This window comes from Lepisosteus platostomus, chromosome 9 (assembly GCF_059453375.1).
Source record: "Lepisosteus platostomus isolate fLepPlt1 chromosome 9, fLepPlt1.hap1, whole genome shotgun sequence".
NCBI lineage: Eukaryota > Metazoa > Chordata > Actinopteri > Semionotiformes > Lepisosteidae > Lepisosteus > Lepisosteus platostomus.
In genome coordinates this window covers 8,640,523-8,664,896 of record NC_142619.1, presented here as the reverse complement: position 1 = coordinate 8,664,896, position 24,374 = coordinate 8,640,523, and the positions used below count along the sequence as shown (strand labels likewise).

General features: G+C 38.8%; 1 protein-coding gene across 7 annotated transcripts in view; it reads left to right on the top strand.

Moving 5' to 3' along the window:
- LOC148654510 (voltage-dependent calcium channel subunit alpha-2/delta-4-like) overlaps positions 1-24,374 on the top strand; it is a 201,842-nt gene that overhangs the window by 37,302 nt on the left and 140,166 nt on the right. For 5 of the 7 annotated variants that reach the window (XM_088646808.1, XM_088646807.1, XM_088646804.1 and 2 more), the window contains exons 7-17: positions 2,710-2,770; positions 7,553-7,703; positions 9,895-9,969; positions 11,580-11,669; positions 12,858-12,971; positions 14,363-14,441; positions 19,023-19,156; positions 19,787-19,804; positions 20,220-20,297; positions 21,752-21,832; positions 23,783-23,857. In XM_088646808.1, the coding sequence (XP_088502934.1) occupies positions 2,710-2,770; positions 7,553-7,703; positions 9,895-9,969; positions 11,580-11,669; positions 12,858-12,971; positions 14,363-14,441; positions 19,023-19,156; positions 19,787-19,804; positions 20,220-20,297; positions 21,752-21,832; positions 23,783-23,857 (956 nt within the window). The remainder of the gene's footprint in view (positions 1-2,709; positions 2,771-7,552; positions 7,704-9,894; positions 9,970-11,579; positions 11,670-12,857; positions 12,972-14,362; positions 14,442-19,022; positions 19,157-19,786; positions 19,805-20,219; positions 20,298-21,751; positions 21,833-23,782; positions 23,858-24,374) is intronic. The other 2 variants (XM_088646809.1, XM_088646805.1) reach the window with 1 other exon arrangement.

The following is a 24,374-nucleotide window of genomic DNA, read 5'->3' as shown; positions in this document are numbered from 1 at the left end:
GAACCAGCAACCTTCCAGCCACTGGCACAGACCCTTAGCCACAGTGCCACCGCTCCACCATTCTTGTTAGTGTGGGGGGTAAAAAGGAAGTCCAACATTCTTCTATCCTTAGTATTAAAGTACATCGTTAACAAAATAGATGAATGCATTGTGCTGTGCTAAGCCATGTTTATTGTTTTTAAAACTTTAGCAACTGCATATAAAAAGGAAACTGATCAAATACAAAAGATCCTAGCTAGCTGCTGATTACACACATGGACAGTTTCAGAGCTGAATGCAGTTGAAATGTCAAACTGAAAAATTACAAGTTGAATGAAGGGACAGTGGGGTCTTGAGGACCAGGGATGGGATACTCCACCACTATGTTTGTGACAAATTGGAAACTCAATACAGTACATGTTCCAAAGTGCATGACATCTACAGTAGCAAAAAAGTAATAAAGATCCAGCTGCAGATAGTCTGTTAATTAAATACTGACAGAAATTATTTAGATTTATTAGATTGGGGGGGGGGGTTCATAGTAATTGGTAGGGTCTTTTGCTGTGAAGAAGGGTTGCACAGGGAAGGAGATGTGAAATAATCTGCACATCTCAAGAGTATTGTATCACATGTCCATCATAAGCCCAGTGCCTGTGGATTTTCCATCCGTGAGCTCTCACATAATTAATTAATCCCTTAATAAAACTGAATCAGTCCCTCAGTTTGCCTTCATTTATTTTTACAAAATGAGTTACAAAACTTAAGGGTGCTAATTTAGATGTACTAAAAAAGAACCTGATTAGCAATTGCCATGGACTTATCTCAATTAACTTTGAATAGTCAAGGACTCAGGTCTATTCTGCCTAGAATACTTCATGGGTAAATTGAAATTACATAATATTTAAGTGGCTTTAAACAATTAAAATCTACAACTAACAGACTCCTTAGTGGCTAGTAAAGGTGCTTTGTCAGTGAACAGGGTCAGCTCTACTTCCTACAAATCAGCATCAGGTGTCTGGGTCTGTCCTTACAAACCATGACCACAATATAAGAACATACTAATAATAAAATAACTAATAATAAAGAACATACTAATAAGAACATAATAGTAACAAACAAGAGGAGGCCATTTAGCCCATCTAGTCTGTTTTTATAGTTAGTAGTTAATTCATCCAAATATCCCAGTAGTTGATTTATGCAAAGGCCTGTTTCGTGAAACAAATCAGGGGTATTGGCTTCAAAAAACGGCAAAAGTGACGTGCCTGAACAATTACTGCCCAGTAGCATTAACATCTTTAGTGATGAAATGCCTGAAGAAGCTGGTGTTGTCAGACATCAAACCCTCCATCACGGAGTCAGTGGACCCCTTGCAGTTTGTTTACCAGAACAACAGATCAGTGGATGATGCTGTCTCCCTAGCTCTCCATACAGCCTTGGAACACTTGGACACTAAGAATTCATATGTGAGAATGCTGGAAGAGATTGGTGGTGGCAACTGGTGACAAAGCTCAGGGGATTAGGACTGTGCAACTCTGTCTGCAACTGGCTGCTGGACTTCCTAATCGAGAGACCACAGATGGTGCGGATAGGTAATAAAACATCAACATCACTCACCCTGAGCACGGACGCTCCACAAGGCTGCTGTCTGAGTCCAAGGTTGTACTCCCTATTCACTCCCGACTACACAGCAAGACACAGGAACAACCGCATCATTAAATTTGCGCATGACACCACTATAATAGGCCTGATCAGCAATGATGACGAGTCCGCTTACAGGGAAGAAGTCCTACAGCTGCTGAGGTGGTGTCATAGCAATAACCTGGACTTGGACATGAGTAAAACAAAAGTACTAATAGTGGACTCTCGGAGACACAGGTCACACATTCAGAGCCCACTCAGTATTGATGGAACAGAAGTGGAAATAGTCACCAGCTTTAGGTTTTTGGGAATTCAAATTTCTAATGACCTAACCTGGACTGTGAACATGGACATTATCTTGAAGAAGGCTCAGCAGTGCCTCTATTTCCTCCAGCAATGGTTGAATTTCTACCGCTGCACCATTGAGAGCATCCTCACCAACGGGGTCACCGTGTGGTACGGCAACACCTCCTCTCTCAAGAGAAAGGCACTGCAGAGAATGGTCAATATGGCCCAGAAGATCATCGGCTGCGGTCTCACCGAGATTAAACAGCTTTATGAGGACCTCTGCCATGGTAGAAGGACATCTGGCCATCACAGAGGACAGTCTCTACCCCGGGCATGTGGTCTTCACCCCACTGCCCTCAGGCAAGAGATACAAGAGCATACGGACACTCACCACCAGATTCCTCAATAGCTTCTACCCACAAGCAGTGTGATTGGTGAACACATTTGGCCATGCCCCTCGGTCCACACCTACACCATCTACCTCATTGTAATTTTATTTATTGCACATCTGCAGTCATAGTTTACATGTCTGCATTGTTTAAATTTGACTATTTACATTGTCTGCTGTTTGTTTGTATATTGTCTTGATGCACTGTCTGCACTTTTTTAACAATTGAGAGACTTTCTGTAAGTTAGAATTCCATTGTACCAGTATGTGTGCCAGTTACATACGGCAATAAAGTATTAAATGCACTTCCAGATAGCATCCACTCTGGTTTGTTCTTTGCTGTTCCTTCTGATGAAATCTGTTGGGTTGACTTTGTCACTCTAAGACTTCATGCCTTGCATTTGCTTTTTTTACAGGTATTAAATGGACACCAGATGAAAATGGAGTTATTGCTTTCGACTGTAGGAATCGGAATTGGTAAGGCTTGGTGATTCATTAGCTTTACTTGGGAAAAATATTTTATTTGGTTTTAGTATAGTTGCTGTTTTGAGATAAAATGGACTGTTCTGATTTTATTTGATGCATAAACACAGTAGTAAGTAGTAAGCACCACCTCACAACATCAAGCCTTAATTTATGACTGTGTTAGAAAAGTTTGGATCCCAGGTCAGGCTACCTCGGCTGGCCCAAGATAAAATTTCAGATTAGATTGTGTGTTGTACAAGTACAATCACCTAGGAGCTCATCGGGGAAAATAAGTTAATCTCTGTGGTTAGCAACACATCCTGAACTGGGGCATCAGAGCCAGTGCCTTTCACCAGCAGTAAAATAGACTAAAGGAGAGATGAATAAAAGCAAATTACATCAGCTTTGCAGGACTCAAAACCTTTTTTTAATTTTTTTGTCTGGTTAATCCTCTAATGCTGAATTGAATTAGTATCACTCAGATATTATGTGATGTTTTGTTTTGCCTCAACCAGTGGGTCTTGTGTGGATTAGGGTGCTGTTTTGAAACTAAATTAAGTACTGATGTCTGTCACATCTGCTTCTTGGTCCCGATTTGTGCCCATTGTTTATTAGGATATACTCCAGCTCCCCCACATCCCTGGATGAAACAGTTATAAAATGGATGGGTGGATCGGCTTCGTGAACCATTAAAACTCATTAAATCTCATTCTCAATAGTTGTCTGGATCCTGCTGTTCTGTAGCCCAGGCTGATAATCTTTTAGTGTTTTAGGGCTTTAAGCATGTTACGAAATACTCTACGGTGTCCAAGAGATAAAATTTGAAAACAGATTTGGAGTCTTATCTTTTGTAGTACTGATTTTAGTATAAAGTGTCCAGTATCAGCACCATTTTCACATAACCCTTTGCATAATGGCCAAACCTAGACAGAGTAATGGGACATGAAGCAGGAATAATTACTATATATCGTTAAAGATAAGGCATCCATTTTTTGAATAAACTCAGAACACAAACAATTATGTAAGAGATGCCACAATGCAGTATCTTGCCAGAGATAAACATTTCTTTCACTTGGCATTTCCATTTGCCAGAAATAGAATTCACACTACCTTCAAGTAGGTAGCTGTGTCAGCATGCATAGGCTGCAAAGGAACAAATAAAGGTTTATTCCATGCTGAAAAGAAGTGTGTCTAAAGAAGGCTCCACAGGCGAAATGTTCTTTGTTTGTTCATTTGCTGCCTTCCACTTCCCATCTCTGTCTTTCTTCCTCCATATTTACTGCATATTTCCCTGCACTTCCCATAGCATCAGTGCTGTTGCTTGTCTCCTCATGTTCACCAGGTTTCCTAATACTGCTACCGTCAGTGATCCATGTGCCATTCTCCTTCAAGCCAAGGAGGACACTCGTCTTTTCCCTCCACCCTGATTCTGAAGAAGCAGCTCTTCCAACCTCTCCTTTTCCATGCACCTCAGAAATGACCAGCACCCCACAGTCACCAAGATGCTTTTCTCTTTCTGTTCCTTCTGATGTTGTCATCCCTCCCCAGACCTCCAGAATAACAGCTCCCACCCTTTCTCCTCTCCCCCACCCCTATCTCCATTATCCCCGCTTTTTCCATGCTCTCCCTTCCTCTGTTTCCTCTTTCTGCCATGTTTCATTGTCAGGTGATCCTACCCACCACAACTTTGGGGCTCATGTCTTCCTCTATACCAATCCCCTTTTCCTGCTTTCCCTGTAGGAACACTCCTGGCCACTGATGCTCACTTTGCCATGGCTGTGTGGGAATAAGCACACAGGGTTAGATACAGTAGATCTCTGTTCACATGCCACCAAAGCTTTCACCGCTAGCCCTGGAAGAATCCCAGTTTCATTCAGCAATGAACACTATATAAAATGTATGTTTCGCCTGGCATAGAATACAGTATCTTGTCTGAATCACTGAGTATTGGATAATTCCTACTCACGTTATTAGCAATAAAATCTGAATGTTTATAAACATCTGTAAGGGTTGGCTTCATTTCAGCATTGTGCAACATATTGTAGCCACATTATTATTATACATATGTTTCATATGATGGTTTTGGTTCATCAAGAAAATATCCGGTGGTAAAGACTGTCTGGGGCACTGGAACCCCTCTCACTCCAAACCTTATTCCTCCTACTGTTTCTTTCCTCATGATCTCTCCTGTTCTTGGGACTCTGGAGAATTACAGTTTCAAATATTGTTGAGCATGATTGTCTGAATATTTTCGGTCAGGGATACTATCAAATTAAATTTTGCCAAACTCTTAAGTCAAGGTCAATAGATCTCATCCCTCTCTAGCTAGGAGTTCAAATAATACTGGATGCCTGAGCTGCTATAAGACAGTAATTAATGCAGACACCAAAGATGGGGATAAATAGCCTACATATCCAATATACATAATCTATAGCATTATTATTCTCATGTATGAGCACTTGCTCATTATTGTCACACTTTAAAAACCAATTGCATATTAAATGATGACATAATTGACTTTTTATAGCTGGCATTGCTTGATCTCAGTAACTATAGTGATTGCACTACCTATACTACTGGGAATTACCCGGCCCAAGATGTGTCCTTATTAGGAATCTCTTCTGGGTACCTCCTGTTTTTGTACACAAATCTCTATATAAAACACATATCTCAAGGCATATCATTATTCAATTGAGCATTTACTATAGCATGAAAAAAACACAGTATGTGATACACAGTATGCAAAATCAGATTTCCACAGCACTAAGGAATTTCATACCAACATAATCTGGTACTGGTACATCATAAAAGGTACTGCCATATCTCAGAAATGTTTAATAATGCTCAATCATTTTTGTTTCAATTAAATGTTGTTAAGCCTGGGCTGGGAGAGACTCATCCCGTGACGATGTTGCTCTAGGCTGCCAGTGTACTTGCACAGGTTGTCAGCCTCCTTCTGAGCCCTTGCGAACTCATGTGGGGCACATCTCCCAAAGACCATCAATCTTTCAACCAGGCAGACCATCCCGAAAATAAGAAGACTGTTTATGGCTTTTCCTCCACTTATTCAGTGCTCCCACATTGAACTAAGCGCTCCCTCAGTGCTAAGCTTTGCAATACTGAAACGATCATCCAACAAACGCGATTGCCCGAACACTGCTGAATCAGAAGAGCCATTCAGCCCTCACTTTCTTTTCATCTCGTACATTTTCAACCAGTTTTCTTTTTCGCTGGCAACTCCAAAGTGCAGCTCCTCAGCTTTCTCCGCAGCCATTCCAGACAGCCTTCCCATTATCCAGACAGCTTCATTCCAACCTGCCTCTCCAATCCTAAGAGGACTGTCCTGTGTTCAAGCCAGTCTCTCCGCTGCATAAAGGCAGCTTTTTTCCTGGTTAGTGTTTTTTCAGACAGCTGTATTCAAGCCAGCCTCTCTGCTGCATAAAGGCAGCCCTTTTCATTATTCAATTTCATTATTAAATTATATTATATATCTTAAATTGATAGATATTGAGAGGGAGAGGGCATAGTGGTTAGCAGACTTGGGGCCCTGAGTTCAATTTCTAGGTTTTCTCTGGGTGCTCCAGTTTCTCTCACATTCCAAAGATATACTGATAGGTTAACTGGTTTCTGGCAAAATTGGTTCCTGGTGTGAATGTGACTGAGTCTGTGTGTGCCCTTGATGGACTCGTGTCCCATCCAGAGTGTATTCTTCCCTGCTCCCAGTGCTTGCCAGTATCGGCTCTGGCTCCCCTGTGAGACTGTATTGGATTAAGCAAAGGATGGATGGATGATAGATATTAATATTGCTATTTTTGTGTATCCTATGTTAGTACTTACTGTACATTTTAAGTATGGACATTGAAATAAAATATTAATGGTTTGATTCAGTATTCTTAATCAAAGAAAAAAGAAATCATAAAAGACATTGTAGGTGTCTGTTCCCTTAGATCATTTGCAGTGTCTTAAGTGTGGGTGTTAATTACCATTATTGTTGATTATGTCTAATAAAGCATGATTTAAGTTTGTACTGTATGTGTGCATGAAGTGATTATGCTGGTGACAAAAGCTTTTGATAAAATGTTGAGGACCCAGTCACTGTGAAAGTGTTTTATTTCTAAGGGAATTGTGTTGATCTAAATAACTTTGCAGAGTGTAATCAATTTACCAAAATGTTTTCATATTTGCACAGTGTAAATCACAGCTTCTATCAACATCTCTAGCTCATCAAGCTCTGTAAAGATAAAATGCTAACATTTAACAGGCCACGGTGAGGCTCGAGGTCCAAATTTAAACTCGCAAAAAACACCCCAGTGCTAATTTTAGAAGGCAAGTCTGATACCTGATATCTGTGCAAAATACTGTATGTGTCATTATTATTTTATTTCAGTCCATTATTACAGTAAGATTCTCATACCAAGTCATCAACTGCATAGAAAGAACCACAGAATTAGCAGAATTTAAAAAAAATTCAAACATATTTTTATACATACTTATTATTCTTTTAAGTTATTGTTAACTGCTATTGTTAACCTTCATTTGTATTCTATTTATACAGCATATTGTCCACTGATATACTGTAGGACACCATACAAAATTATTGTTAAAGTGAAAACATCCCCGTTAATTTTACCAAAATGAACTTATACTGCCACTTAGTGAAGTGTTTTTGGTATCATTTATTAAAATGTATTCCAAACCCCTTGGAGCATAATGTTTTTTTTCAAGGTTAAAGTAACCATGGAGAGATGAGGCTTTAAACAATGTATACTGTGTTCTGTTTCTGCACACTTGCAGGTACATTCAGGCAGCCACATCCCCAAAGGACATAGTGATCGTCATTGACATCAGTGGCAGCATGAAAGGACTCAGGATGACCATTGCCAAGCACACCATCACTACAATCCTGGACACCCTGGGGGAGAACGACTTTGTCAACATCATCGCTGTGAGTGTACTTTTCTCATCTCCCTAAAGATGTGGACTGCAGTCCAGCTGCCCTCTGCAAATCAGAAGTCACATGTGTTTTTTGAGCACTCCAGGAATATTTTCTGCTCATCCATAATCTGAACTCTAACCAAAACCCTTCCACAAACATATTTGTATCTTAAACCCTAACGTCTGATGCAGTAGGATGCACAGAGAAAGAAGAAGTTCTTAAACACATATGCTCCTGAGGATATGTAGCAAACCTGGACTTCACATGTGGTGTTTAATATTCAATGAAATTAAAACAAAATTACATACATAAATTAGACACAATAGAGCATTTGGTGCTTTTCCCAGATCTCATTTCCACACTGAGGAAAAGGAATACATGTTGAACTAGTAATGTAGTTCCTATTTTTATCTGGTTCAACCAATGAAATTATATTTAAAAATAGCTGAACTCAAATGGAAAATAAGCGCAGTTTAAATGTGTACTCTCATTCATATTTGTGCTCATATATCATTTTTAACATTTATTGATCTTTACAAAATTAAATAAATGGATAAAATAGTAAAAGCTAGTTAAAACACAGCAGCCTCATTTCATGTTCTATGCATTTTGTAAAATATATATTTATGAGTTCCTTCTCACTTTAGTTGTAGTATTGCCTGACAAGAAACATTCATATTCATTAAAAACAATTTTCTCTGGTTTATTTTCCCAGATTATTATTTTCCCAGATACATCGATTATTAGTTAATAATTTGCTAGACAAGGTTAAAAAAATTAGATGACATTTGAAGACTGAACCATTTGTTACGTGATACTCAAATGCTGGGTATACTTTTTTAAATTAAAAAAATATATAACATTTTCTAAAAATATACTATCACTTTGAACACGATGAAGTTGATCGTTAAAAAGAGGGAAGCACTCAGACATTGCCTTGAGGAATCTGGGTAGAGATGCCACTGTGAGCCAAACAACAGCAGAGATCAAAGGCTGAGATGGGAGAAAATGTCCATACTGTAGGTCATCCATAAAGAGGAGTTGAATGGAACTGGCAAAAACTGAAAAGTGATAGAGCAAACATGGGGCAAAAGAGTCCGTGGTCAGACAAGAAAAAAAAATTCTGGTCTCAACAGGTGACAAAATGTTTCAACTGAAAAATATCTAACATAGTGCATCACTCAGTCAACACAATTCATACTGTCAAGCATGGTGGCAGCATTATTTTGTAGTTCTGCTCCTCATCAGCAGGGACTGGGAAACTTGTCAAGACTGATACAGCTAAGTACTCGCAAACCTTAGAGGAAAACCTGTTTCAGACTTTAAACAGGGATGAAAGATCAGCATTCAGCAGGACAGTGACCCAAAGAACAAGGCCAAAGCTGCACAGGAGCGGCTTAAGACTAAGAAAGTACAGTAAATGTCCTTGAGTGGCTCAGTCAAAGTACTCTCTTCATTCCTATTGAGAACTAGTGGAAAGACTTGAAAACTGCTGTCCATAAGCGATTCCCAAGCAACAGGAGACAGTTTGAACAAATCTGCAAAGAAGAATTTGCACCCATATCACCAAGCCAGTGTGCAAAGATGGTAGAGACATTTTTTAAAAATACTTGCAGCTGTAATTACCGTCAAAGGTACTTCCACCAAATATTGAGTTCACAAGTCTGAATACTTAATCAACATGTTCCAATTTTGCTGCTTAATTTTCGCTGACATTTTCTCTAAATTTTCTTACCTTTAAAAGTATTCAGTTGGGAATTCAGGTTTTGAAATTCAATATTGAATACAATATTCAAAAACACACTTTAAAAAAGTGTTTGTAATTTCACAAAATGGATCTCTGTAGCAAGAATCTGAATACTTTGGCAAAAGCATTGCACTTATTTCTTAAGCTTCTCTTACGACAGAACTGTGTTATACTGTCAATATTGTTGTAAAATGTTGTTTGTGCCTCTGCTTAAGTCAGTTAGAATTTCATAAGTTGAATTATTCCTTTTAAATTTCATAGAAAAATATTTTAAAACATTTTTGTTTGCGTAATCTTTACTCAAATCATTTTCTAAATATAGAAGTCAAAATATTAAGAATTAGCAAATATGTTTTCTGAATTTTTTCATTAAAATAAAACATCTACTACCAGTTAAAGACCTAAAAGAACAGAATAAATATTTATCTTCATTGTATATATTTGTTTTCACAGTACAATGATTATGTCCATTATGTGGAACCCTGCTTCAAAGGAACTCTGGTGCAAGCAGATCTTGACAATCGTGAGGTAATTCAATTATCAAATTCATTTAAGCCCAGGCTGTTAAGTCTCACAGTTCAAACCGTCAGCAAGATCTCAGCCCAACCTGTGATTTGAAATATAACACTGGGTTTCACTTTGTGATGACTTCAGAATGGCTGGTTTTCCCCTCTTTCTCTCAATGTACAGCATCATCAATTTTGCTCCAATGCTGTTTAATTTTCTGACTGGGTTTTTGTGTCGGATGGCCAGACCTCACCATGTTGCATGCAGAGAGCAGCTGGGGTCACCCTTGCTGACAGCTTACAGTCTCACGTGATTGTTAGGGATTTGAGGCAGTGGCCGGAAACACAGTCAACAATATTATAAATTCATGCCAGCTGATTCAACTCCACAGCAAAATCAAGAGGCACTTTGCTATAAGTAATGGTGCGGCATACTTATTTTGTTTGACCAAGAACCGGTTTGGGTGTTTAACCTTTCATAACCTTGATTTCTGCTTCTTGCACTTCATAAACACTGATGCCATGTGCCCAGAACTGGTGTATGTTGTCTTGGGTGGGTTGCTTTTCTGGTACCAACATGGTCAATATTTACCTTCTGGCATTACATAAGACTGGGGTTAATTTAGATGACAGTGAGGCTCAGACTGGGTCCAGTCAGCATTTTGAAATGTACACGACAGTGTTTTTTTAATGGTGTTTCTCGGGAGTACTGTATATTGCCTATGAGTGCATTGACAGCTGCTGTTTGGACTGAAGGTCAATTGACACACAAAGACTGCTGAAAAGCCATGGTCAGTGGCTGATGGATTAGAGATCCTGTTAATAGCTTTCTACTGCCTGGCTGGCATCTGCATTTTGTGTGTCAGTTTCTCTGTCAGGCAGCATCTGCTGTGGTGTCTGGAAACTGCTTTTTGCATCTTTCAGCTTTGGATAAGCAACAATCTGCTGAATCTGCTGAAGATCTCCTTCACACCTCTTTACTTTTCAGTGTGTCCTTCTGCATCCTTTGTACTGTTACTGAGAATTCTGAAGAAACTCTGGGATGGGTTCATCTCTATCCCAGTATATTTGAATAATACGCTCCAAAATCAGATCTCTGGCAACCTCTACTTATGCAGAGGAAGATATTTTTTCATTTATTCCTGTGTTCATGAGCTGCTGCAATGTTATTATCAAATGAAATGTTTTCATAGTGAATTCAGCCAGGTGATTATGAAAATATGGAATGCCTTTCATGTTTTCTCACCTACTGCAGAGGCTAATGCCAGAAATAGTTCAAACTAGGGTTGACTGTGGGACACAATGGGACTCAATGTCCACTACCGAGTAAGAATCAGATTCCAAATTGACACTGCCTGTGATAACAGTGATAATTAAAAACTATATGGCCATGGGTGACATGTTAGGTTATAATAAACCAATCTCTGAGAGCCTTGAGGAATATTTCTTCGCTCAAGGTTTCACAGTGTATGCATTGAGAAACCAATTTCGAGGGGTCTGAACTGTCAAAACAGGAAGAGGGATTTCTGATCATCAGCAAAACAGAGCAAAAAAGCACAGCATGTTTGCCTGACTAACCAGGGATTGATCACTGCTGTCCATGGTGCTGATCCTTTCCACACCGTCTTTCAGCATTTCAAACAGCTGGTTGAGGGTCTCCATGCCAAAGGGATGGGCAAAGTGACGAAAGGAATGAAGGAGGCCTTCCGCATTCTGAGTGAGGTCAGTGCCTGTCACAATCAGTGAAGGAGAAACTATATTTTACCCCAAAACCTCTGACAACTCATAATACACCCTGTTTTCTTGTTCAAGGTTCCTGGCACGTCTAAGCAATAACTCGTTTTATTTTGTTTTAATATTTACAATGTGTTTGTTTTTTACAATAGTTTCCACAAGTTTCATTTTATATATATATAAACTTATTCTATGCCCCTGACTGTAAATTGTAAAGCTGTGCATGTTTTAAAACAGTGAAATTGTTCTAATTAAGAATTTAAAAAGTATGGTTATAAAAAGCTCTGCAGTAATACTTTCCCAAAATAATGTGTAGTCCATTTGCTGAAAATGCCTAAAACATTTGATGCAGAAATCCTTTCCTGTGGTGATCAGATGTTTTATACAGAGTGTGTCACAGGCTAAAAGTGGAAAGCATATACAGTTTTATTGCACATTGCTCTGTGTTGGGTAAAGTTAGATCATAATGACAACTGTTCATCATGTGTCTGTTTTGTCAGAGATTTTAATCCTTCAGCAAATTATACAGTGGAGCTAGCTATGTACACAACAAATTTAATTCAACAAAATAACTTATGCTGCTTTATGAAGCTGATGAATGGAGCTTTTATAATTAATTCTCTGTCTATAAAGTCATCTCATGTGACCTGAATTCCACAATTACTCAGCGGTTCACATGGTATCCCATTGTGATTAGAGCAGTAAATTTGGCTTTTATCAGATTTAATTTGGGCTTCTTGTCTTGGCAATAAGAACTGTATTCATTAGTCTCTGTACCACAGAAACTCAAGAGAGTCAAGGATTCCAAAGTCAGTCCTACAAGGGGAATAATAAACTTTTTCATAAAGAACAATCCAGATGCTCTTGTGGTTCAGTGGTAATTAATATACCACAGTAAATTATTTGCTGCTGAGAAAATTTCAGGTTTAGTTTGTTCTACCATAATTTAGATGTACTGTACCTGTATTATCTGCAAATGTGTTTATTTTTTTGGTTATATTACAATGAACTATACAAATATACAAACAAACTATTCCAGGAAAAATAGGGTAATTTTTATGATTTGTATTTATGTAATTCAAAATTAAAAAGCTAGAATTTGTGATAATTTAAATGAGGATATACTGTATTAGTTCTTTCAGTCTGAGCTGAAGTGTATTACTGTATGTTTCACAGTTCAACCAGACTGGTCAGGGCAGCTTGTGTAACCAGGCAATCATGCTTATTACTGATGGAGCAATGGAGGGCTATAAAGATGTGTTTGAAGAATACAATTGGCCGGATCGGAAGGTATGATGCCTTTTAAGTTGTCACGTAACAGTAAATAAACCGAATCCTTGCTCAGAATTGTGGATGAGTTCTCCAACAGATATTGTAAGGGCTTTCATGCCTGCAAAAATCTCTCACATTTAAGTACTATATAAAAACATTTCCACTGAAATTACTATATGACTTGTCTAAAACTGTGATCAACGGCTCCTGTATTGTGAATCACTTACTCTGTCAAGTCTTGTGTTTTTAAAAATCTTTATTTTTTTCCACACACAGTGATGTGATAGTAATTTGATATCTGTTTGTGGTTTCTGTCATAACATATGGAAGCAAATGTATCCTTATGAAGGGCTTGTGACTAATTTAAGGCAGCAGTTTGGAGCAGCGCTGTGGGTCCCAAACCCAGAATTAGAAGGTTGTGGGTCCAAATTCCGGGAGATGCTGTTGTATCTTTGTGCAAGATATTGCACTCACAATTGCTCCAGTTGTGATAACAGGTGACAATTTAAGTACCTTTGGATACAAACAAAAATATATTAGTAATAATTAGTATAGTAGTGCAAATATATTTTCAACCGGTGAAGATAGTTGCTTACAACACACGTTATCATCACCTTACTGTGAGTACTGTTCCTCAAGCTACAATGCAAAGTTTGCCAAGTTCTATCAAGGAGAGTTTAAAAGGATCAATATACAGTATGCTCAGCTTGCTGCACAACAGCAATCCCTGTAGTGTTAGAGTGTGTAAGAAAAGTTTGGGAATACAGGTGAAAAACCTGAGTAGCAATTACTAAACAAATAAATGAAAGAAATTCACTTTTACCAGTTAATTTAGCTACTGTATACGTCTCCAGTTGAAGAATGAGTTGCCTGTACACTATTATGGATGTACTTAATAAACGCTAAATAGAACATTCAGATAGAAAGAGCAGTTTGAAGTTGTCGGATCTCAGTATAGGAATGTTGAGGGATGTGTCTTGAGTTACATAATATACAGCACTTCCACAAGGCTTGGAAAGCAGTTACAGCAGTTACAGTTCTCTCCTGAACATTTGCTGTAGATTTTCTCCCTGATTTGCAAAGAATCTTGTACTGCACTGTCCTTTGGGTTGCTTAAGATGACATACTTATTGATACACTCAAAACACTTTCCAGTTATCATCTTTAGCCTGCACTTTATTATATAAACTATATATAGTCTATGCATACTCTTATCCAATTTTGATATATTATCTGGAGAACCATCCACAAAGTGTTTAACTTTTTTTTTTATTTTAGTATGTAACCACCACTGTACACACACAACCCTGGATTCACTGTTTCATCTCTGGGCAAACAAACTTTTGGCCTCTTCTCTGTGCGTCTGCGGTGAAGATATTAATGAGCTTTGGGCTCTTTGTTTCCAACAGGTCCGTGTATTTACCTATCTCATTGGACGAGAAGTGACATTTGCAGACAACGTAAAGTGGATTGCCTGCAATAACAAAGGTGGGTTGCAGAGATGTTCTGTAGCCTGGTAGAGTCTTTAGTGTGTATGTTTTCTGATTTACAAAAAGCCTGAAATTAACTTGAAAAACAGAAAAAAGTTTATTTGTCATTCCAGCTACTGTATATACAAGTATACAGATGAGCGAGATATCGTTCTCCAGGTCTACTTTGCAAATACAGACAAGGCACTGACAAGACAATGCTATAGACAATGGACAATGTAGACATAGACATTTCTGACAGTGTACAGTGTACAGGGTACATAAAGTGCAATGTGCATTATGCAATTTACTTTACAGGATTCTGCAAAGAATTGTTCAAAGAATACATCAGACAGGATGTCTGACAATAAGCAAAAAAGAACTAACATTCCAGATTTGGAGTAGGTGCAGTAGGCACCAGAATCTGACACCCTGTAGAAAAAGCTTTTACAGAGTCTGGTGGAGCTGACCCATATACTGCAATACCTTTTACCAGATGGTAGGAGGGCAAAGATGTTGCAGGAGGGGTGGGAGGGATTGTCCACAATACAATGCTTTGTGTGTGCAGTTTTTGTGGTAGATGTCCTGAATGAACGGTAGGGAGGCTCCAATGATGTATCCTGCCGTATTGACAGAGACTTACGGTCTGAGACCTTACAATTCCCAAACCAAACAATGATGCAGTTTGTTAAGATGCTCTCGATGGTACCTCTATAGAATGTGGATAGTATGTGGGGGGGGGGGGGAGGTTTGCCCTTCTCAGTTGCTGTGGGAAGTGGAGACGTTGTTGTGCTTTTTTAGCTAGGGAGGTGGTGTTGATGATCCAAGTGAGGTCATCTGTGATATGCACACCAAGAAACTTAGTAGTTCTAGCTGTCTCCACAGGGGAGCTGTTGATGTGCAATGGGGAGTGATCAGTGCAGGCCCTCCTGATGGCAATTATCATCTTTTTTGTCTTATCTACATTCATAGACAGATTGTTGTTTAAGCACCAGTCCGCTAATTGCTCCACCTCCTCTCTGTATGGTGCCTCATTGTTGTTGAGGCCCACCACTGTCATGTCATCAGCAAACTTGATGATGTAATTTGCGCTGTGTTTAGCAGTGCAGTCATGAGTCATCAGCATTATCAGCAGTGGGCTTAGTACACAGCCCTGGGGGTTTCTGGTGTTCAGTATGGTGGAACTAGAGATGTTGTTTCCAATCCGGACTGTCTGAGGTCTCTCGGTCAGAAAGTCCAGAATCCAGTTGCAGAGGGAGGCGTTGAGATTCAGCAAGCTCAGTTTTTCTATCAGTTTCTGGGGGATGATTGTGTTGAATGCTGAACTGAAGTCAATGAACAGCATTCTTATATAAGTATCCCTCTTATCCAGATGGGACAAGGCAAGGTAAGGGGGGGGGGGTACGGCATCATCGGTAGACCGGTTGTGGCGATACGCAAACTGAAGGGGGTCCAGAGAAGTTGGAAGTCGGGACTTAATGTGGCCCATGACTAGCCTTTCGAAGCACTTCAAGATATTTTTTGTGGGTGCCACAGGGAGATAGTCATTGAGACAGGACACAGTAGTCTTCTTCGGTACTGGTATAATCTTGAAACATACAGGGATGACCACCTGGCACAAGGAGATATTAAAAATGTCTGTAAAAACATCAGCTAACTGTGCTGCACATTCCTTGAGCACATGACCAGGTATATTGTCAGGTCCAGCAGCTTTACGTGGGTTAACTTTTGCTAGTGTCTTCCTCACATCAGCTGTGGACAGGCAAAGCACCTGATCATTGGAAGGAGGTATGGTCTTTCTCGCAGGCACTGTATTTAGTGCTTCAAAACGCCCATAGAAGCCATAGAAGTGCATCCGGAAAGGAGGCATCACTGGCATGTGGAGTAGTCCTGTAGTCAGTAATGGCCTGGATATCCTGCCAAATGTGTCGCGTGCCTCTGGTGTCCAAGAAGTGACCATGAATCTTCCGTGCATAGTTGCACTTTGCCTCCCTGATGGCATGAGACAAGTTAGCCCTCACAGTCCTAAGGGCTTCCTTGTCACCTGATCTAAATGCTGCGTTGCGAGTTCTAAGCAGTGTGCGGACCTCTGCGGTCAGCCATGGCTTCTGGTTGGCCTGTGTGATAATAGATTTAGAGACAGTGATATCATCTGTGTACTTGCTGATGTAGCTAGACACAGTTGCTGCATATTCCTCTATATTGATATACAGTAGTTTTCATAGGTAGCGGCCTTCCTGAACATATTTCAGTCTGTGTGCTCAAAGCAATGCTGAGGTGCCTCCCTCTGCCTATATCCTGATCTGTTTCAAAACCAGTTGGGCACGTTTGAGCAGTGGTCTGTATGCTGGAATAAACATCACAGAAATGTGGTCAGAGCAGCCCAGGTGGGGGCGGGGGGCAGCCTTGTATGCATTGCGGATATTTGTATAAGCTACGTCCAGTATGTTCGCCCCTCTGGTTGCAAAGTTAACATACTGTATTGGTAGAATTTAGGGAGGACTGCCGTAAGATCTGCATGGTTGAAGTCGCCGGCAACAATAACATGAGCAGTTTGTAAAAGAGATTATTTATTCGGACAAGATAAATTTGGAACCAAAAATATTTTTTACTTACTTTTATAAAATTTCTCTCAGATTTACAGATGTATGAAAGATAAATTTAGAATACAATTAAATTCAATTTTTCCTTGGTTCTTAGAACAACATTTCAGTAAATGTGCTGGATTGTTTCGCGGTGGTTTTTTTGTGTTTTTAACAACACTGAAAGCAAACAGAAACTACTGTGATTACATCAAAACCAGCGATTACAGTTGTTCTAAGCAGCATGATGCTATTTTTAACAAGCCGATATCTTAATTTGCATTAGCACTACATATTTCAAATTTATGATTCATTTAATAGCTATTTGAACTATGCATAATTGCAGATGCTTTGGGGAGCCAGCAAAGTAACATGATTTCACATTACAGTAATTTTCAGATGAATCACTTCACACTTAGAAGTGTTTAGATCCTGTTACAGAGATTACAACTATCAATCAGTTGCTCATCACTGTAATAAGCTATACTGTCCTTTATCTTCCTCCCAATAATTTTAAGAATTGCTGGAAAATTTGTGTGGACAAGAAGGGTACATAAACCTGGTGGTTGGTTTAATAATCCAGGGATTTCACTACTTTTAGCAGTACTAACTGTGGATTGTAAATATGGTAGAGAGTTAGTGTTTGCTGCCTTCTGCTGGGTTACATGATTATTGCAGCAATAAATTCTGCAGTACCAGGCAAAATAATTTCCTCCAGGTAGAGATGGGCCTGGAATTTGTCATTGACTGAGTAAAAACGGTGAGTAAAAACCAAGTGATATAAAAATCTTTCTTTAATTGCCACAAGTTAGTGAGCACATACAGCTGTTCTAAAATGCCTTAGCCTATACAGTATGTACCCACTTATTGAACCCCTAGAACAAGTTAATTATTATGTGAAATTTGTTTTCACTGTCCCTTACTAAAACCACCCCTTTAACTTAAATAAGTAACTGGTGCTGCCGTTAATTTCTGTTAGATTTGTGTTTGTTACTTTGTAACAAGAGTATGTCACTCCTAAGTATAATGAAAGAGCATGCTTTCAAGATGAGGCCTATATTATTATCAATTTTCCTCCTAATTTAGGAACGTGTTCAAACACTATATTTGTTCTAAACTGGAGATGAATTCAAAACAATAGGCATGAGTAATAAATATGCATCACATACACACCTAAAATACTTCAATTTAGTTTTGAGGAGGGGACAACAAAAAATATTGGTTAGGTCTCTCAACTCATAATGATACATAATGGATTCAAGTCCCTGCTACAGACACTGCTATTGTATTCTTGAGCAGCATAATTTATCCCCAGTTGCTCCAGTCTACCCAGGTGTAAGAATAGCTGTACAGTATATAGCTCTGCAAAGGACTAGCGTCCCATCCAGGGGACAAACATATGCTCCTGGTCCACTTAATGCTACAGTAAACAGCTTGAGGTTTGATACCATGTAATGCTATGCTGCGATATGGATTTTTGCCACTTTATTTTGAAGTATCCTGCCTTTTGTCCTTGGTTGAAGTGGTTTGAAAATGGATTGATGGGTTGGGATTAGGTGCAGTATGAATACTAATCTGCCAGATTAGCAATCAGATAAATTATAATAAAGAATAATTAAGCAGATAAATAGAAATAAAAGATTATGATTGGTGAGAGTTTTATGTAGCCTTTAAGACGATGTTGAGCTGGCTTCATAAGTCTGCATTCAGCCAAAGCATGATCATGTAACGATTCACAAGTGGGGAGTTACATCAGCATGCATTGGTTGCAAAGGAACAAGTAAAGATCCGCGATGAAAAAAGCAGAAAGAAAAAAACAGCTGGTGAGCTGGTGAGACCTGTAAAATCATACCTGTAAAATATCATGGGAAATATAGTGGGAAGATGAGTTTATTTCTTAAAACTGCAGATATATGTACAGTATTTAGCTACTATGTAAAGTACCATCTACTTTCTTCTAAATTATTAAACTGCCTTCTTAGTACTTGATGGGTTCTTCTGCTCTGCCCATTTTTCAGGTTATTACACCCAGATCTCCACACTGGCTGATGTGCAGGAGAATGTCATGGAGTACCTCCATGTGCTGAGTCGGCCAATGGTCATCAACCATGATCATGATATCATCTGGACTGAGGCCTACATGGACAGTGCGGTAAGCCTTCCTCAGCAGGAGCTGTGCTGAGCAGATTCTTTTCACTCACTTTTTATTCTGTTCCTTCCCAATTGTTTCACACACATCACAGGATTAATTCATTTCTAAGTCTTCCAGCTTTTTATATGGGCCTATATGTTTGTTGACACTGTCCTGCGTTTCTAACGTTTTATGGAAAATGAATCAACAGATGTCTTTCCGTATACACTGATAGCATAAGGAGACACTCTACAAAGCTGGATATGAAATTTCTGTCTCGGATATTCTGTATGTAAAACTCTTGCAGCCAATATCTGTGATTTCATCCACATGGAGAACCCCAGTAATAACACTACTCATAATATTGTATAGGAACATGACAGTTTACCTTTAATTTAAACAGTTATATTTTTTTGTTTTCGGCTCATACCAAAAGTTATTCAACTACAAAAGCCATGTTTCTGGTCCTTGCATGTACAATCACATCTGTTAAGTCTCAATATCCCCTGCCACTGTGTGCTGCTTGTCTAACTGGTGCCTAAAATGTCTTCATCTTTCATGTTCATCATGGTTGCATCTGTTCTCTTTTGTCTTTCACTCATGTCTGCTTCCTTTCTTTCCACACCTGATTTGTCACTCTCACCCTGATAGCTTCCTCAATCAGACGAGGTAACTACCTGTGATGTTTAACTCTTGCTCAGTCAGAGTAGTCTCTTAGGTTGGGTGTAGCAATAGACATTAGTTGTTTTTTTGTTGATAGGGATAGACATGTAACTTGTGAGCAAACGTGCAACAAACGAAGTTTTTATTAAAAAGGTGAGAGATCTCTAACCTGATCATACTTCATCATCCATCATGTTAAATCATCTTTGTATCTGCCAGACCTTAATTGTCTTATCAGTCCCCTTATTTCTCTATGTGTCAAAGTGTCTGAGTGAAGGCTGCTGCAGAATTCTTCAGAGGCTTTTGCATTAGTGTCTTTTTTATGTGAACATGATTTTAGAGCGTGGCATAAGACACCATTCATTTCTGTTCAGGGCCATTGAGAACCATCATAACTTTGCTTCTTTCACTGCCTCTGCAGCTGTTTGCCTCCCAGGCTCAGAGTCTGCTCCTCATGACCACAGTGGCCATGCCGGTGTTCAGCAAAAAGAATGAAACGGTCAGTAAAAACTTGTGCTGCCCCCTGCTGATATGGAGGTGAAATATTTTTTCATCACAGATGGGATATCCTGGGTAATGCTTATAGATGGTGTTATTTCTAATCACTTTATTTGCTTATTTAGTGTGTACAATATTTTCTTCTTTTAACTAATCAGAAAGTCATTCACAACAGTATACCATGTAAAGGCTGAACGATTTTAGCTGGCATACCAAACAAACCTCGACATTTCCTCAGATGCTTTTTTACAATATTCTGTCATTAAGATGTTGCAAAGACATTTGTATTATTTTATTTGACTGAGGTTTTTATTCAACGCTTAGCTGCTCTGAAACTGATCTTTACAGAAATGTCTTCTAATTCAACAAGGTATTTATTTATGACTTGATAGAATCAAAGCTGTCAATAAAAACAATTATGAGTAATAATTAATATACAGTACAGCAACTATAATATACTGTAAGTGTGTGAGTTACCTTGCTTAAAGGTATAACAGAAGTGGGATTTGAACCCCAGATTTCAGTGGTTCAAAGTCATAACCACTGCTCCACACGGCTGATTACTCATAATTGTTTTTATTGACAGTTTTGATTCTATCAAGTAATAAATAAATACCTTGTTGAATTAGAAGACGTTTCTGTAAAGATCAGTTTCAGAGCACTCAGCTATTCACCATAAACTCTGCCTTATGATGAAATATCATTGTTGGCAGGTATAACTTAGACATATTTTTGAATTATTATTTATATATTACAATGTTTTATTAATATTTGGCACAAAACATTCCAAGCCTACCACTTACATATTTTTGAATTATTATTTATATATTATAATGTATTATTAATATTTGGCACAAAACATTCCAAGCCTACCACCTACAAAAATAAATCTTCTTTAAACCGATTTTGTTTCTACTGAGTTTATTGGTGACAAATTTCATTTTGCAGTGCACTCAACTAATGATACCATAGCAACAAAGAGTTGTTTCATGATGCACAGAATAATATCCTCTGAAACTGAAAGGGAAAAGATGGATTTGGACATCAAAGTCAACAAAAGCTGACTTTTAGTTGCAAAAAGTATTTTTCTTGTCACGATAATTGTTGTTACCTTATGTAATTTATCTGTAGCCTGAGAATCTACCATTTACTAAAACTGTCAACAATTTTGAGTATGTGCTTAATAGGCAGAAATATCTTTCCCAGACATGTAAAAGAGAAAGGATGAACTTTGAAATGAGGCAGTCCCAAGTAGCTAAACACTATCACAGCCAAGGGACAGTTGGCCAAGGGAGAGATTGGTCCTGTAGCTAACCAGAGCAGATGTTCACCTGAACAGATGAGGTTCCAGGTTTAATTCCAGTTCTCTTCCCAGAATGTACTGTAAAACTAAGCCTTCATATCATCCCTGTGACTTCTTCTTAATTGATACAGTACAGTATGTTGTTGTTCTAGCGTTCTCATGGGATCCTTTTGGGAGTGGTGGGATCTGATGTTCCCCTCCGGGAGCTACTGAAACTAGCACCTCGATACAAGGTAATCCCCCTCACTCCCTAACTCATTGCCATTTTGTTTGTGAATTTATACAGGATACCAATCTCATCAATTTGACAAGTGTACATTTTTAACTTTTGTGTAAAATTAAAAAGAATTCAGTAACTGTTCCCCACACTTGATTCCTTTTAGTATTTTACCAGGTCAAAAGAGTGGTGGGATACAGGAATACCAATTACCTGGAATATTTCAGTAATCAGGATAATGAGGTTCTTAGATGAATAAGAAAACTAATTAGGACGATGGGCAGAATGGCTGCCTCTCATTTTATTTTCAAATGATTTTAAATTTTGAAACGTGAAAGCTTTGTTCACTGTTTTAGTTGATTATTGGTGTATTACTGTCATCTGATGCCTGTAATAATCTGCACTTCTGAACATAATCTAAATATAATCCTACTTTAAGAAGGATGCTCCTCTTTTCACATATCAGCAAGCCTTGGAAAGGCAGGGAAACCAGTAATCAGAAGAGTAGTATTATCAAGGGGGGTGTTCTGAAGAATCAGAAGTGGACATTGGTGAAAATCTGTTGAAATGAAATGTTTAAATGGGAGGATGGCATTATACGGAGAAGTAATCAGATGGACTCATGAAGTTAAAATACGATCATGCTAAAGCAATCATACATCCACCAGCAGGTGTTTCTAAACTTAATTCCAATAAGAAATGAACAGCTTTTGTTATATCTGCCAATAAAAAATGGCTACCCAAGAAAATGAGTATAATGCAAGACTTGTGTGGTGTATACACTGCCCTATCAAAAATATTAGAGAACAGGAGAGATCCATCCTGACAAAAGCAGTGGGAATGCCTCACATTTGATATGACCTGTGTTTCCTCAGGACTGTTCAGTGGTTGGTCCATTTGCTTGTGTTGCACTGTGATGCATTCAGAGCTACATCAACTCTTGCTGGCTAAGTGGTCCTACTGCATGTCCCCACACATGTCTGAGAGCATTTAGTGATGTTGCAATGTGTAATTATCTCTTAATAGAGGTATGTCGACTCTAAATGACTATTAAGAGTCATTCACTACATTTTAGAAGTTGGTTGGGCTGGTATATGCAAAGAAACATCCAATCATCCATTTTCTAACAGCTTTATCAAATACAAGGTTTTGGGGGAATGGAGCCTATCCTGCAAGCAATGGGCACAAGGCAGGATACACCCTGGACAGGATGCCACTCCATCACAGGGCACACACAAAGACACAAACACACACACAAGGGCCCATTTTCCAAGATGCCAGCTAGCCTGCCAGTGTGTCTTTGTACTGTGGGAGAAAACCAGTGCACCAGGAGGAAACCCACACAAACATGGGGACAGGGCCGGATTTTGGTGTTCGTAGACCCTAGGCACTTTCCCTCCAAAATGTGCAAAAACAGGGGTAAATGCCAATTGAATTATGCCGAATGACATTAGGCACTTTATACTATTCTAATGCTAAACCATGTGACTGATGGAGCGAATCGAGCGACCATCACTTTGATACTTCTAGTTTTTAGAACAGCCGCTAGATAGCGTATGATTATTGATTTGTAGGCCCTTAACATTTCATAGGCCCTAGGCACTGTGCCTACAGTGCCTAATGGAAAATCTGGCACTGCATGGGGAGAACATACACACTCTATGCAGGAATCGAACCAGGGCCTTAGTGCTATGAGGCAGCAATGCTAAGAACTTCTCTAAGGTGCCACCGCTATATGAACATTAAAGAGTAAAAAAAAAACATCTCAGAATGCAATGTCTTGAAACCAACTCTAAGCTGAAATTCTGGGACAATGGGAAAAGTAATGAAAGTATCTCAAAAACAGATTTGTGTTGTTACCAATATACTTTATAGTTTTCCTTGATTACACTATTCCAATATTATTCCAACCATTTTCCTGTTTTGTCAAAAATAATGGACTGATGTATTGCTTTCTGACTTCCAGCTCGGTGTTCATGGCTATGCATTTTTGAACACAAATAATGGGTATATCCTCTCCCATCCTGACCTGCGACCTCTGGTAAATATTTCAGCTTTTGTGTGCCACTTAATTTAGAAATGAATTTCTATTAATATAGAATTTGTTTCTATGGGAGTGATGTGTTTTGTAAAATGAAAAGAAAAAGAAATTCTGAAATTCAGGCCTATTTTTACCACTAATCATGTCTCATGAAGATCTGTGAGCATTTGGTCAAATTGATGGTTTGAAGTGTAGCAATCAGCGCTTTTTAGCATTCTAAATTGTAGTAAAGACATCCATCTATTATATTGCAAGTGCGCCATTTATCCCTGTTATAGTCTGTGCATGTTGGATCTTATCCTTGAAACATAGAACACTTTGGTTAGAATTTAGAGCAAATAACTGCTCTCACCTTTGACAGGAAATCTGTCTATTTCCGGGCCCAGAGAAAGACAATTTAGAAGCAGTAGCATACATGTCTTGTTAAGGTAGAAGGAAACCCACATACAAACCACAGAGAAGTCCAAGACTGGATTTGAACCCAGAAGTCCAGAGCTGTGATTTGCAGTGCCATGTC